The sequence below is a fragment of the Somniosus microcephalus genome, chromosome 11 (assembly GCF_052327205.1).
Source record: "Somniosus microcephalus isolate GS21.2 chromosome 11, FLI_Smic_1.0, whole genome shotgun sequence".
Lineage (NCBI taxonomy): Eukaryota > Metazoa > Chordata > Chondrichthyes > Squaliformes > Somniosidae > Somniosus > Somniosus microcephalus.
The window spans coordinates 194,142,664-194,159,671 of record NC_140997.1 but is presented as its reverse complement, the minus strand read 5'-3'; the positions used below and the strand labels follow the sequence as shown (position 1 = coordinate 194,159,671).

Genomic DNA, 17,008 nt, shown 5'->3' with positions numbered 1-17,008 from the left:
AACAGAAAGAAGAATCCCGGGCAGCGTATGACGTCACGCCACCCAGGAGTGCAGCCAGCGCGAAGCCAGGAGCGTGCAGTGCAAGTGAGACACGCCCCTTGAGGTCTCAGTTTCACTGGACACGCCCCCAATGTTCCTGTCCAGCTGCTAAGCATTTTTACATGCAAAGCAGCAGTTTAAATAGGTTTTTGGAAGTTTTTTGAAGATTTTGGTAACTTTTATAAACTTTTTTAAATGTTTACATTATTTTGAGTAATCTGAAGTAGTTTTAAAGAGAATTAAAGCAATTTAAAGACTTTTAAAAGCCCTAAAAGAATTTTTTTAATTCCATTTATTTATTTAGCAATGTCGTCGTCATACGTGTCTTCACACTGTTCCCTTTGGGGAACTGTATGAAGTGGTGGAAGGATTTATGGCCATGATTAACGCTCATTCCGTGACCGTAACCATCTTTGAACCAGCCATTAGGGCGGTTAGTCCTATGGCGGGAGGGTTTTACGGGCTCCCACAAGCTATACAAGGAGGGGGGGCCACCCACACCCACGGACACAAATATCCCACTGGATGTCAACCCAGAATTTAGAGCCGGAGCTCCGACTCCACTTGCCGGGACTGTCTGGAGCGGGGTTCGAAACCCTACCCTGATCTGGCCCAGCGGCGGGGATCCTACCGCTATGACAAAGGCCCAATCCGATTAGCAACGTGAAATGGCAGCATAGGGCTCCAGTCACGGGGAGGGAAAAGGCGCAGGAAACGTATGGGTGTCACCTTTTGTGCGGAGTGGGCCTTTTGCGTAGCAGTAAGCATCCCCACCGCTGGGCCAGAAGGAGTAGGGTTTTGAACCCCACTCCAGACAGTCCCGGCAAGTGGAGTCGGAGCTCCAACTTTAAATTCTGGGTGGACATCCAGCGGGATACTTGCGTCCGTGGGTGTTGGTGGCCCCCCCCCCCACCTCAGATGGGTTGTGGGAGCCCGTAAAACCCTCCCGCCATAGGACTAACCACCCTAATGGCTGGTTCAAAGATGGTTACGGTCACGGAATGAGCGTTAATCACGGCCATAAATCCTTCCACCACTTCATACAGTTCCCCAAAGGGAACAGTGTGAGGATACGTACGATGATGATCTCTTGCGCAATGCACCTCCTTGGCCCCTCAGTCGCAGATGCAAGGGGGCAAGTCGTGCAATTGTTAAATTTTTCATTTTATTGACATGTAAAATGTTGGCCCAGTAATTCCCTTCCAAATGCGCGAGTACGGTCGGGGTACTTACGCATCTGGCTGAATGAAATGCCGGTTTTCAGCATGCACAGTGCATGTGGGGAAAACCGGCATTTCCTGTCCTCTGAACGAAGGGGTTCAGAGGCAGAACGCATGCGACTGCACAGGCAGCGCGTGCGCAGTATAATTCGCCGCTTTCATTAATGCTTTCAGTGAGGTCAAGTCATTACAACTTACACATGAAAAAAGCATGGGTACAGTTGCTCCAGAGGCTGCGGAGGAAGATATTTATTATCGTGGAGCTTCTGAAAGTATGTATGTCTGTATATATTCCTTTGCGTGTTATGTATATATTCCTTTACTTATGTGTATGAATGTATTATTTAATTATGACTTTCAGAGAAAGTAACTTATTGGAAAATCATAATTAAAAACATACATTCATACACATTAGTAAAGGAATATAAAACATACATACATATACGTAAAGGAATATATGTGGACATACATACATAACTCATTCTCACATTCCATTCACACAGCCACAATTGCTCCTTCTACCTACCGTTCTGAAAACCCTTTTTAAAAAAAAAAAAAGAATTTTTTTTTTTAACTTTAAAACTTACTTAAAATTTCTTAAAATAACTCCCCTCCCTTTCCCAAACAAAAATATTGCATTTCAGAAGCTCCACGATAAAATATATCTTCCTCCGCAGCCAATGAACAACTTTACACTTGCTTTTTTCAAGTGTAACTTCTAAGGACTTACCCTCACTGAATCCATCATTGAAATCCACAAAGTTCACTGCGCAAGCGCTGCCTGTGCAGTCGCACGTGCTGTGAATAGACCTCGGGTCTGGAAATGCCGGCGTTCCCCGCATGCGCTGTTCCTGCTGAACGCCGGCATTTCCAACGGCCAGATGCGTGAGTACCCCGACCGTACTCACGCTTCTGGCCGCGAATTTCTGGCCCAATACCTTCTGAAATCCGAAAAATTCCGAATTCCGAAACACTGCTGGTCCCAAGGTTTTCGGATAAGGGATAGTCTACCTGTACAAAGAAAACAAAGTGAACTGTACCAATTAAAACAGATTGATGTTTTTATTCCAATATCTGCTGCAGAATCTATTCTTCATCAGTTGTTTATCGTGAGATTCCTTGGTTCAATGGAAGTAAAAACAGATGAAACCTCAGATGTCATTTATGAGACAATGCGTCAGATCCTTGCAGCTCGTGCCATACACAACATCTTTCGGATGACCGAGTCACATTTACTGGTGACCTGTGACTGTTTGAAGTAAGTTCTTTTGTGTTGGTTCTCAGAACTGTTTGTTGTGCTTGACCAATTAAAGTATGTATGTGGCTGATTACAGTTTGCTTTCCATTTTAGGTTGATTGACCCTCAAAATCAAGTCACACGCTTAAGGGTAGGTACTAAAATTATTAAGTGTCACTATTAATATTTTTGGGGAAAGATGTTTTATGAATCTGTTACTATTTTCAAGCTTGCTCATGTCTAGTTCACTAAAAAAAAATAAAAAAAAAGTTTTATATTCAAGTTATTTCTGTTTCTGCTTCTACTGTATGATGAAGTCCCATTACTCCTGCACTGCACTGGGGGTCTCCTGATTCTCCTGATTTTTTTTATTGCAGTTCCCTTTGCAAAATGTGGTTCTTTGTGCAACTCACAAAGAGAACAAACGTCTCTTCGGGTTTGTGCTGCATACAGGAGGAAGCAGAATAGAAGGACGACCAATCTCAGTCTGCTATGTGTTTGAATCAAATAATGAGGGAGAAAAGGTATGAAGGAACATTCCTTGTGATGGCGTTTCCTATTCTGCTTTAAAGCAAATCAATATCATCAACTGGACAGTAAATCCAAATTTCAGTTCTAATCATATTCAATCAGATCACTGGCTCTTAGTTATTTGATTTATATGTTGTATGACCATAGAATACATTATCTCCTTCCTGTCCTCTGTTTTATGATTGCTATATGTCTCATCTAATCTCCACCATGGCTATGTAACCCAGAATTTCCTTTGTGTCCATACAAGTATTTATTTTGAAAGCCTATATCCCTCTTTTCTAGCCTCTCTCATGCCAATCCCTGCTCCCACTACCTCTCTGCTTTACCTATAATATTCATTTCTCCTCTCACAACCACCCCCAACCCACATCTCTACCCCCAACCCATCACTACTCCTCAACCTTCATTCTCTCCGACCACTGTAATAGGACTGAATCGCCCTGAGTAAGCCAACGGCTACCCTCTGTGTCCTTCTCGGCATTCTTGTAGCACCAGTTGCTGCCTTTTAAGAGCAGTATTCACACCTGCCCCATCATCCTCTCTCACTGCCCTTCCTCTGAAAGGGGGGGGGGGTAAACAGCCAGAGGTCGTTGTCCATATCGGTACCAACGACATAGGTAGAAAGAGGGACGAGGTCCTACAAGCAGAATATAGAGAGCTAGGAAATAAATTAAATTAAAAAGCAGGACCTCAAACCAATAATCTCAGGATTACTCCCAGTGCCACGAGCTAACGAGAGCAGAAATAGGAGAATAGACCAGATGAATGCATGGCTGGAGAGATGGTGTAGGAGGGAGGGATTTAAATTCTTGAGGCATTGGGACCGATTCTGGGGAAGGTGAGACCTGTACAAGCTGGACGGGTTACACCTCGGCAGAACCGGGACCAATATCCTCGCAGGGGGGTTTGCTAGTGCTGTTGGGAAGGATTTAAAGTAGTTTTTCAGGGGGCTGGGAACCTAAGTGTGGGCCCAGAACGGAGAGAAACAAAGCTGGAAGTGCAAGTTAGAAAAGTAGTCAGCAAAACTAGTAGGGAGCAGAAACAAAGGCCAACAGTAAAGAGGGTCAAAGTGCAGAAAAATATTAAACAGGCAAAGTTTATCTAAATGCACGTAGCATTCGCAACAAGGTGGATGAATTAATGGCACAAATAGAAGTAAATGGGTATGATGTAATTACAGAGACATGGTTGCAGGGTAACCAAAGCTGGAAACTGAATGTTCCAGGGTACTCAACATTTAGGAAGGACAGGCAAAAAGGAAAAGGACAGACAAAAAGGAAAAGGAGGTCGCGTAGCGCTGTTAATAAGGGATGAGATCGCTATGGTAGAGATAAAAGATCTTGGCTCGGCAGATCGTGATGTAGAACTGGAATCAGTTTGGGTGGAGCTAAGAAACAGCAAAGGGCGGAAAACATTGGTGGGAGTTGTGTATAGGCCACCAAACAGTAATGGTAATGTAGGGCACAGTATCAGTCAAGAAATTAGAAGTGCATGTAACAAGGACAATACGGTAATCATGGGGGACTTTAATGTACATATTGACTGGGCAAATCAAATTACCACTAATGGTGTGGAGGACGAATTCTTGGAATGCAGCGAGATGTGGTTTCCTGGATCAGTATGTGGAGGAACCAACCAGGGAACAGGCTATTCTGGAACTGGTACTGTGTAATGAGAAAGGGCTAATCAATAATCTTGTGGTAAAGGGGCCTTTAGGGATAAGTGACCATAATACGATTGAATTTTACATTAAGTTTGAGTGATGTAGTCCAATCTGAAACTAAGGTCTTCAATCTAAACAGAGGAAAGTACAAGGGTATGAGGGACAAGTTGGCCATGGTAGATTGGGAGACTACACTAAAAGGTATGAAGGTGGACATACAATGGCTAACATTCAAGGAAATAATGCATAATTTGCAACAAACATATATTCCTCCAGGGCATAAAAACCCAAAAGGAAAAGTGATCCAACCATGGCTACCAAAAGAAATTAAAGCTAGTATTAAGTCAAAGGAGGAAGCTTATAAAGTTGCCAGAAAAAGCAGTCAGCCTGAGGATTATGATCTTTTTAGAAATCAGCAAAGGGGGACCAAGAAATTGATAAAGAAAGGGAAAATGAAATATGAGCACAAACTAGCAAAAAATATAAAAACGGATTGTAAAAGCTTCTATAGGTATGTGAAAAGGAAAAGACTGGCGAAGGTAAATGTAGGTCCTTTACAGTCAGAGACGGGAGAATTTATAATGGGGAATGAGGAAATGGCAGAGAAATTAAATAAATACTTTGTTTCTGTCTTCACGGAGGAAGACACAAAAAACCTCCCAGAAGTACGAAAAAACCAAGGGTGTCGCGAGAATGAGGAACTTAAAAGAAATTATTATTAGTAAAAAAAACAGTACTAGCAAAATTAATGGGACTAAAAGTCGATAAATCCCAAGGATGACCTGCATCCTAGGATTTTGAAAGAGGTGGCCATTGGGACAGTGGACGCATTGGTTGTCATCTTCCAAAATTCTATAGATTCTGGAACGGTTCCTGCAGATTGGAGGATAGCAAATGTAACCCTGCTATTTAAGAAAGGAGGGAGAGAGAAAACGGGGAACTACAGACCTGTTGGCCTCGCATCAGTAGTTGGGAAAATGCTGGAATCTATTATAAAGGATGCAATAACTGGGCACTTAGAAACTAAGTAAGATTGGGCAGAGTCAACATGGATTTATGAAAGGGAAATCCTGTTTGACAAACCTGTTGGAGTTCTTTGAGGATGTAACTAGTGGAGTAGACAAAGGGGAACCAGTAGATGTGGTGTATCTGGATTTTCAGAAGGCCTTCAATAAGGTCCCACACAAGAGGTTGGTGAACAAAATTAGGGCACATGGAATTGGGGGTAATATACTAGCATGGATTGCGAATTGGTTAACAGACAGAAAACAAAGTGTAGGGATAAACGAGTCTTTTTCAGGATGGCGGGCTGTGACTAGTGGGGGACCGCAAGGATCGGTGCTTGGGCCCCAGCTATTCACAATCTATATCAATGATTTGGATGAGGGACTAAATGTAACATTTCCAAATTTGCTGATGATACAAAGCTAGGTGGCAGTGTCAGATGTGAAGAGACTTCAAGGGGATCTCGACAGGCTCAGTGAGTGGGTGAGAACATGGCAGATGGAATATAATGTGGATAAATGTGAAGTTATCCACTTTGGTAGAAAAAACAGAAAGGCAGAGTATTTCCTAAATGGTGAAAAATTGAGGAATGCAGATGCTCAAAGGGACCTGGGTGTCCTTGTACATGAGTCACTGAAAGTGAATGTGCAGGTGCAGCAAGCCATTAGAAAAGGCCAGCATACCATTTGCCTTCATTACAAGAGGATTTGAGTACAGGAGTAAAGAAGTCTTACTTCAATTATATAGGGCCTTGGTGAGACCACACCTGGAGTACTGTGTACAATTTTGGTCTCCTTACCATAGATGGAGTGCTACGAAAGTTCACGAGATTGATTCCTGGGATGGCGGGACTGTCATTTGAGAAGAGATTGAGTAAATTAGGCCTGTATTCTCTTGAATTCAGAAGAATGAGAGGGGATCTCATTGAAGCATACAAAATTATTACCGGGCTTGATAGGGTGGATGCTGGGAGAATGTTTCCCTTGGCCGGGGAATCTAGAACCAGGGGCCACAACCTCAGGATAAAGGGTAGGCCATTCAGGACTGAGATAAGAAGAAATTTCGTCACACAGAGGGTGGTGAATCTTTGGAATTCTCTACCCCAGAGGGCTGTGGAGGCTCAGTCATAGGGTATATTCAAAACAGAAGTCAATAGATTTCTGACTAGTAAAGGCATCAAGGGATATGACGATAGGGCCGGTGAATGGAATTGAGGCAGAAGATCAGCCATGATCTCATTGAATGGCAGAGCAGGTTCGAAGGGCCGAATGGCCTACTCCTGCTCCTATTTCTTATGTTCCTGCCCAACATGTCTATTGGGCTAACGTCACCGACCTCCTTCCTGTGCCACTCATACCACCCAAGACCAGCCCCCTGGCCTCTGCCAACGGATCAACAATCACTGTCCCTCTGCATTTCTGTCCAGTATGTACACTCACTCATGAACAAGACCCTTGCCATCTACGACCTTGTGAATGATTGTATTGACATCCTGGCTTTGACAGAAATTTAGCTGATGGTAATGACACCTTGCCCCTTTTGTATAAGCTATATTTTCCATCACCTGCCCTTCCCAAACTGCGGTGGTAGCATGGCCCTTATTACTAAGTCATACTTTTGCTGCTCGCCCTACTCCTTTGGCACCTCCTCCTTCGAGCACCTTCACCCTGCCCCACACCTCTAGCCACTCCTTTTAAAATTCTTGTTGCCTACAACCCCACCCAGAGATATCTTGACCTTCTTTTCTCCTCCTTCTGCACATCATCCTTGGTGACTTCAATCTCAATCTCAGTTGCTCTTGACTCCTCTCCGAATTCATTACCTCTCTGTCCTCTGTAAACCGCTTCCTCAATAGAAATTCTGCTACCCATATTCATGACCACCTTCTCACCCTTGATTGTCAACAAGACCACCATGAACACTTTCTTGTATCCTTTAGCGCCCACCCTTCAACCCCACTTCCTTCTACACCTGCCCCAGGGAAACAACCCCCCTCACCCCACGCCCCACCTCCAAAGTCACTTACAACTGCACTCTCAAACTCCCAACTGTTGATTGTTGGGCTCTCCATTCACCACAATACCTCTGTAGCTGTTGATTTTCTCGATCACTTCCTCATCTCCATCTTTGATGCCCTCACCTCCAGCAAAAGTGTTAGTCTCCCATCTGGGTCTTTGTTCACTCCTCCCCCCAGTACAGCCCCAACTTTGCTCCCTCCAAGTCCAAGGCTCACAAACTTCACTTGCCTCTGGTGTTTTTGACTGACTTTTTTTCCTCACCAAGCCAAACCTATCTCCTATTACCACTCCTATCCTAGCCCTGAACCGATCCTCACTCCTCTTTTTTCTCTTTCTCTCTTACTAAACTGACCACCCAACTTCCCATCCTCGTTTCCATGATCACTGATGTTGTAAATTGTTCCCTCTCTTCAGGCATTGTCCCCCTCCCTTACAAAACTACTGTCATCACCCTCTCAAAACAAACACCCTCAAACCCTCTGACCTAGCTAACTATCCCATCTCCAAGCTCCCTTTCCCCTCCTTGAAAGTGTTGCCGCCTCCCAAATCCTTCCTCAACTCTCCTGCAACTCTGTTTGAATCCATCCGATCACGTTTCTCCCTCCCCTACACCCCACACAGCAGCAGACCAGCCCTAACCAAAGTCATGAACAACATTCTCTCTGACTGTGACTGTGGTGTATTATTCCTCCTCAACCCTTTCAACACAGTCAACCATACCATCCTCCTCCAACATCTCTTCTGTTGTCCAGCTTGGTGGGACTGCCCTCAGTCGGTTCCACTTTTACATATCCAATCAAAGTCAGAGAATCTGCAGCAATGGCTTCTCTGCTTACTCTCCGTACAAGCACCTCTAGAGTCCCAAATGTCGTCCTCTTCTTCATCTGCAAATGTTGGGCCAGCTAATGACACCCATCTCTGCCTCTCTTGACCGCTCCACTCCTGTGCTGTCGGGTTGCTTCTCCGCTCCACTCCTGTGCTGTCGGGTTGCTTCTCCGCTCCACTCCTGTGCTGTCGGGTTGCTTCTCCAACATCCAGTCTTGGATGAGCCACAGTTTCCTTCAGCTAAACATTGAGAATACCAAAGCCATTGCCTTCGGCCCTCAGCACAAATTCCCTACCCTCGCCATTGATTCCGTCCCGTTCCCTAGCTGAACCAGATCTTTCACAGCCTCGGTATCCTGTTCAACCCTCAAACTGAATTTTGACCATGGGATGTTTCTCTACTTTAAAGGTGTAATATAAATGCAAGTTGTAGTAATAATAGTAGTACTAGATACACCATAGTTTTACAATGTGACAAAATTGATTTTAAAAATAAATTCTTAGTTGTAAATCAAAACGGTGTATTTCAGTAGTTGTGAATATTGTCTTTTCTTTCTAGATCTGTGATTCTGTTGGACTGGCCAAACAGATTGCTTTCCATTCAGAAATGGTAAGGCAAAGGAATAGCCCCATTTAAAAAAAAAAAAATAAAAAAATAAAAATAATAATAAATAAACATACAGTAACACATAGCAAATATACAGCGTGCATAAAATACAGGAAAAGGTTAATACTGCTCGAAACTAGTATATGAACAATAAACTTTAGAGCTCTGAAATTTTGAGTCCCAAAATCCACCGATGGAAATGCAGCAGGGCAGGACTTCCGCCTACCTAAAGGCCCCGATGTTGAGCCCCCAGAAACTACAGGATCAGCTGCTTTAAATATTGCTGGGTAGGACAAAGCCGCAAGTCCTGTCAGCAAATGGTAAGATGTGCTTGGAAGGTCTAGAAAATCCGTGCGGTGGGAGGTGGGGGGTCAGAGGAAGCACCTTTGAGTACATAGTTGTACTAGATAAAGCTGCAATGTTACTAAAGTAGAGCCAGCATGCTGGAAGGTGAACACATGGCTCCAAAAGGTATAAGTAAGAAGAGAGCAGCAGACTTCTCAGAGTGACCTAAATAATGTTCTGACTGAAATGATCAGATGGAATAGTAGGAGTGGGTGGCAAGAGACCTGCCAACACAGCAGCCAGGACCATGTGAAAGGAGGTGGCACAGGCAGTGAGTGGCAACTCCCTAACCCACAGGGTTCTGCCCACCCCCTCCGCCTCCCCTGTCCAGTACAAGAGGAAGTTTAATGATCTCACAACGTCAGAAAAGGTAAGTGTGATGGCAGCAAACTGTCATCCACTTATATTATAAACTTTACAGTCTACAGGGGGGGCAACTGGTGGCCTGCAACGGTCTGCAGGACTGTAGTGGAGTTGGGAGAAGCACTTCTACACCACCTGCTTTACATTCAGGTAAATATTTTTTGAAAACTTACCTTTCCAGTGGTAGCCTGCAGTGGTCCCTTTAAGGACCACTTGTTTTCCAGATGTGGATCTGCTTTTACTGAACACAGCCGGCGCCATCTACCTCAGAGCAAAAAAATATTGCAGAGAGAGCCTCAAACAGGTGGTGGGGCCCTTATTTGGATATGTAAAGTGCCTGTTTCAGGCACGGGTACTGTATGCCTATTGTTTTGCTATTACCAATATGGCAGGTGTCACACTTCCAGCTTGCAGTGAGTGCACGCTTCCTGCCCGCCATATTGGAGGCTTGGGCGCCTGAAAAACTGGCATGGCGCCATCAAATATCTAGGCCAAAAAAGTCTGGACTACCTGCTTTAACTCACTTGTAGATCTACAAACCTGTTTACAGTGCAATAAACGCTTTGTTATCTGTTGGGTTAGGATCGTCGAACCACAGATAAACAGAAAGAACTTGACCGAGAAAAGGAAAGACAACTGAAGGAACTTAATAAACAAAAACAGATTGAAAAGGTAAAAAGAAACCAACGCAACATGCAGTCAAATCATTCTTTTTAGTACCTTGGCTCTCATTTAGTTTGGTTGTTAATATACCTTTGGGCACCTCATTAGTACTGGTTTGAACTGACCTGCACTTTTATAGATGTCGTATCAGTAACCCATTTTGTATATTTTCCATTTTCAGAGTGCAACAAATTTAAAATTAAAAAAATGTCAGCTGATTATCAGTTTATGTCATTCACAGGCATGAAATCATAAAGTTAGCTACAACATTAGATTGTGTTTAGTGGTTATCTTTTTGTTATCAATCTGATCTAGTTAGTTAATAATTGGAAACCTCTAACTGAGTTTCCACATTTGCACCAAAACACCATTTAAAAAAAGAAATCCTCCACTTTTTATATAAATGACAAACTGATCGCATGAAAACCATGTTGTTTTCAGGATTTAGAGGAACAAAGCCGCCTAATAGCTGCTTCTAGTCGACCAAACCAGACCAGTGGTGAGGGCCAGTTTCTGACGTTGGGTGGCAGTAGCCAATCAGAAGACAGTGATGCAGGGGATGATGGGAAGAAGAAGAAGGAATCGGAAGCCTGAAATGTTGAGATTGAAGAAGATGAATATGTTAATCAGGTTGCATTTGTATTCATAGAACAGCAGGTGACATGCACTAAATAAAATCACAGTAGCCGAGTAAAAGATTAGGGATCGCTGCAACAATTAATCTGAAAATGAATATGTAAAAATTGTTCTAGGTAGCTCAACCCAAGTGTGATGGAAGTTTTCAAAAACCTTTCAACTTACAGCTTGCCTATCGTAACCTGCTGTAGTATGTAATAAGGGAAAATAGAGAAAGCAGTGTTAGTTTGATTTTGAACTGCAATAGGTTGCTACTAACTCTTTTCTCCATATCTTTGCCTTTTTATTTGAAAGCTATAATTTTTTGAAAGTAAAGGATTATGTATTCTATATTTTATACATTTCATCCTTGTACTATGTATGTATTACATATATATATGTGTGTATAGAGAGAGAAAGAATGAGAGTCGGCATACCTAAATTAGCTTGTTCATGGTTTTTTAATTAATAAAAAGAGATCTGATAATGTATCTTTCATAAAATCACAACTTACAAAGGAAGCAATTACTGCTTTTGATAAACAAATTGAATTGAAAGTTTTTTTTTCCCTGTATTAGTACTTGCTTTATAGTTGAGTAATATGCCGCGCTCCACTTAAGAAGTGAATCACATTTTAAAATGTGTATGGTTGTCTTTTGTACAGTTAATGAAATCCCAAGTATCTGATTTACAGTATGGTGAAACACTTTGGGACACAGTTTATAAGCCTCACACTCGCACACTACTGGAGATTGACTAGGCTATTGGGTAACAGTGTAGACTGTAGGTTGATGCTGCTGGATTTATTGAACTGGATTTACATAATGTCATAATTATTACAGCTGATCTAATGTGGGACATTTTGATATAAGGTACCAGATTGACTTTAGCCATTTATTCCAGGTTCACACTTTGGCAACTATTTTGTGTTAAATTTAATTTATGTTGAATTTAATTTTAAGATTGAGTGAATAGGTAATACCATATATTCTATATATATATATATATATATATATTTGGAAAATAGGGGGCAGATCTTTTTGGAACACTAACGAATGCTTTATTTCTCTGGCTGTCGCACATTATCCTTACTACCTTTCTGAGGATATCTTTCACAGCTGTGAAATAGTTGTGAGCAGTGAGAAATGTTACGTGATTTAGTTGAGCTTTAGAGTAAATTTTCCTCTGCATTCCCACAATGCTGTTCCACAATTCTAGGCCCATCACTGCTTCAGTTAAACACTTCATACAGATTTTTTTAGGTATATATGGTGCAGTAGTATGAGGTTTCAGTTGATTCTTGTTGCATTTTGTAATATTTCTATTAATGAAGTAATGTGGTTTTATTTGAGGTTGTTTGCAACAGTTGCATGTTACCAAATGCATGTCCCTTGTATTAAGGGCTGAACGGCTCATTTCCTCATATACGATGGAACTACAGTCAAATTTTATATATAAATGTAAAAGAACGATGTCTTATCATTGAATGGCATTATACTAATTGTGAAATTGTGATTTTCCTATTATCACTCTTAACTGGCTTAAATATGGAGACTTAATTTAAGGATTAGTACAAGTTATGCTAAATTTACCAATTTACACCAAAAAAAAGCAAAATTGTTTTAAATTTCATTAAATGATTATAGACTCGGTATTCATTTTGAAAGGGGAAACTTGCACTGTAAGCACAGACCACTGCACTTTGTTTAGCAATATTAGCACATATAAACTCTAAAATTACCCCGTAAGAAGTTATTGTATAACCTACAAATCTATTGGGAAAATGACCCATTTTAAGGTGACAACATTTCTCTTCAAACAGGTCTGTTTTTTCCTTGGGGAATTTAAGTCACCTAATTAGGAAGTACAGTGTCCACTAAAACTGTAAATGCTCAATCAGAATACAGTATTTAAGTTGAAACCAGTGGAAAAAAAATGAAGGTATTAAAACTACAACAATGCACTATATTCTAGACTTTTAGTGTAGTTTAGCAAACGGTCCAGGAAGAAATACTGCAAGTTTTAAGAATTCACTATAATTTTTGTGTATCTATATGGTAGTGTTTTCTAAAGGTCCACATTTTGTACTATTAAATGTTCACAGAGCAAAGGTTAATAAAAAACCTGAGTGGGTTTTTGTGTGTTTTTTAAAAAAAATCAAGTTAAGTACCATTTTATAGTTGGGGATTTGGAAAATAACTTTGCAAATGATGACCCTCCCTCCAACAGCTTAGTAACTTTATCCAGTGAGTAGCTGAGCTGTACAGACCACAAAAGGTCCCAGGTTCATTGGTTTGTGCTGAATTAGCTGATCTCAGAAGGGCAACAATAGAAGAATTACATTTGGCCTCATGCTTGAGTTAGGGAGGGGAAATTAGGGTTCCGGCTTCCGATTGCTGACCAGCAACCCCTGCTGGAAGTGCATGTGTGTGGCTATCTGGTGAGGACAGGATTGGGTTGAGCTGTGACTAGTTTGTTGACGGTCACCATCAGGACTCATATGAATATTGGTAGTTTACTGAAGATACAGGAGAGCCTGTGAAACCCAGAATCCCATCTGTCATTTTATGGCCTTTTCTATTAGCACTCTGACCAACGTCCTGTATAAGTTTTGCATCACTCCCTTGCTTTTATGTTCAATGCTGCATGTATAAAACCCAGAATCCCAGTTGCTCTTTGTGGTCTTTTCTACCAGCACTCCCACCGTTTAAAGGATCTACATATCGGCACTATTAAATCTCTTCCTCCACTCTTATCAATTTTGCTGTTAAGATATACTTCCACTCACTAAGTTCCCAAAATGTACTACTTCTCATTTCTCTGCATCAAACTCCATCTACCCACTCCACTAACTTGACTGTGTCCTCCTGTAATCTCTTGCATTCTTCCTCACAGTTTGCTATTCCTCCTAATTTGGTATCAGCAAACATTTGATACCACTTCTATTGTGCCTATGTCATAAATGGAAAACAAAGAAGGCCCAACACAAACCCTGGGGGCAAGTCACAACCTAAATCCTACCAAACTGAAAAACATCTATGTAGCCTCACTCTTTGCTTTCTTTCCCCTAGCTATTACTCTATCCATATGGCTACATTCCTTATTACCGCATGCCTTAATTTTCGTAACACTCCCGTGTGGCACCTTATCAACATCTTCTGCAAATCTACACAACACTATTATATAGACAAACACTGCAGGCAATTTGTACATATAGAAAATGAAATGAATGACCAGTTCATTTGTCTTTTGGAGGGAGGAGTGTTGACCAGGACAGTACCGTGCTCCGCTTTGAATAATGTCATGGGATCTTTAATGTTCACCCCAGCCACCCAACAGAGGTGGAGTCTCTGTTTAATATTTCATTGAAAGACACCTCTGACGATCATAGAATCTTACAGCACAGAAGGAGGCCATTCAGCCTGTTGTGCCTATGCCTGCTCTTTAAAAGAACTGTCCCAATTTAGTCCCACACCCCAGCTTTTTCCCCATAACCCGGCAATCCAGCGCTCCCTTTGTATTGCACTGAAATGTCAGCCTAGATTACACATTCAAGTCCTGAAGAGGGATATGAGCCTACACCCTTCTGAGAATGCTACCAACTGGAAGAACCTGACACTTCAGGTTACTGCTTGCCTGCTTTGTTAACCAGAAGGAGGTACTAAGTTCTTTAAATGAACATGAGGATGCAAGAGTTGAGACTCTGATGTAACATTGAAATGTTATTGTTCTATGTTTAATGCTTTCCTGGCCGGCCTTGCATCTTTCACCCTACATTAACTTGAGCTCATCTCAAACTCTGCTGCCCGTTTTCTAACGCGCAGCAAGGCGGTTCACCACCACCTTCTCCAGGGCAATTAGGGGTGGGCAGTAAATGCTGGCTTTGCCAGCGACACCCACATCCCATGAACGAATTTTTAAAGAAGTCCCATTCACCTGTGCTCGCTGACCTACATTGGCTCCTGGTCCAACAACAGCTCAATTTAAAAATTCTCATGCTTGTTTTCAAATTCCTCCATGTCCTCTCTAGCCTCCTGCCCTAAAAGCCTTTGCGATCTCTACACTCCTCCAATTCTGGCCTCTTGTGCATCCCCAATTTTAATCGCTCCACCATTGGCGACTGTACTTTCAGCTGCCTAGACCCTAAGCTTTGGAATTCCCTCTCTAAACATCTCCACCTCCTCCTTTATGACGCTCCTTAAAACCTACCTTTTTGATCATTTGCCCTGATATCTCCTTCTGTGGCTCTGTGTCAAATTTTGATTACGCTCTTTTGAAGTGCCTTGGGACGCTTTGTTATGTTAAAGATGCTATATAAATGCAAGTTGTTATTTGGATTCAAACCAGCAGCTAATTTAGGAAAAATAAAAATCTATAACTGGTGAAAACCAAGCCTCAGAGAAAGGGGAAAAAAAACACTTTGAAGAAGTCACAATGGAAAGTTATACAAATACAAAAATGCAGTTCTCAACTGTATGTATAACATGTCTGATGAGTTCAGCAATGAAACACTACCTGAGTCACACTTTTCACTCTACTTCTCCGTCCCCCGTCCCATATGTACCTTTTCATACTCCATATATCGGCTCCTTACCCGCAACCCTGTGCCAAGGAGCGGAGAGTAACATCATGATGATAATGGAATTTTCACTATTTGGTAGTGTTCCCAAAAGTTAAATGACTGCTTTCCACCCCACCCCTTTTGAAAGCATATTCCCCCTGCCCCCCAAAAAACCCTAAAATTTATGGGCTGGAAAAATTATCATTGAGGCAAAGGGCAGGTAGCAAGTGTTTTACACTTTCAGGTTTGGTTATTTTCTGTTATTCTCTGTGTTCTGTCAAGTCCATGACAGTGGAGCCGACACATGCATGGTTAGATCAGAAGCTCAACACAGCAACTGCTGCAGTTTGTTACTGGACTACCAAATTCACGTTTGCCCAATACCAGTACTGACATTAATTTAACTAGAAACTGCTGCTTTAACAGCAAAGCGCGCTTTAAAAAAATGTTTTTACTGTACAGTGGCTGTCAACTATCCAAAAGAGTTATCTGAACCTACTTTCCAAAGTTATCCATGTATTTACTGTAGTTAGCATCTAATGTTGCATTCACACTGTAACTCTAGTGTTGCTGTAAAGCAGAAAATGCAGTTATAGTGTAAAGGCAGTCTGAATTGAGTGAGGGGCCAAGGAAGAGATAATCTCAATTCACTTCGTACTCAGTTTGGGCCTTGACACCCAATTTATACTCCACAAATTTAACGCCTATCCAACTGTAATGTTGGTGCAAAGCCCAACCAGCTTTGCTGAACTTGTAGCGTGAATGCTCTGTAAAGTTGTTGTTATTTTGCAACTCGGGTATATAGGTATTCCTATAAAACTGGTTGTACTATGCAGGCCCTCCATTCCATGCATACACAGACTGGCCAGCATAAAGTACTGATAACATGATGTTCCAAGACAGTGTTGACAGACGTGTATGGGTCATGACATCACCACTGGTCTCCGGGCAACTGATGGCAGTCAGGAAGATCCCGTTTTAAAAAAAGAATCTTCCTGGCTGCCGGTCCTAAAAAAACAATTAGCAGTAGTTTTATGTTCATCTGGCTGTAGGAGACCTGATCTATGAGCTGGTGGCCAAAGATCAATAGAAAAGCAGCTGAAATTTCTGTTTTTCTGTGTCCATTCAGCACAGCAGTTAACTGAAATTGGTTGAATCAACTGGGCTATTTTTAGCTTAATACAGCTCTAAATGCTCATTGAGTGCTGAATGAGCTATTAAGAATCTTACAACCAATGGCCAATTTGATACTATTGAATAGCACCAGACAAGTGCATGGTAAAAAAAGTAATTATTAAGCATTGGAAGTTTCA

General features: G+C 41.8%; 1 protein-coding gene across 1 annotated transcript in view; it reads left to right on the top strand.

The window, feature by feature from the left end:
- appl1 (adaptor protein, phosphotyrosine interaction, PH domain and leucine zipper containing 1) overlaps window positions 1-13,267 on the top strand; it is an 80,041-nt gene extending 66,774 nt beyond the window's left edge. Inside the window, 6 exon segments of the mRNA XM_086001603.1 lie at window positions 2,343-2,517; window positions 2,611-2,647; window positions 2,874-3,020; window positions 9,101-9,151; window positions 10,439-10,528; window positions 10,961-13,267. Of these exon segments, the coding sequence (XP_085857729.1) occupies window positions 2,343-2,517; window positions 2,611-2,647; window positions 2,874-3,020; window positions 9,101-9,151; window positions 10,439-10,528; window positions 10,961-11,113 (653 nt within the window). The 3' untranslated portion in view covers window positions 11,114-13,267.
- The last annotated feature ends 3,741 nt before the right edge of the window (window positions 13,268-17,008 follow it).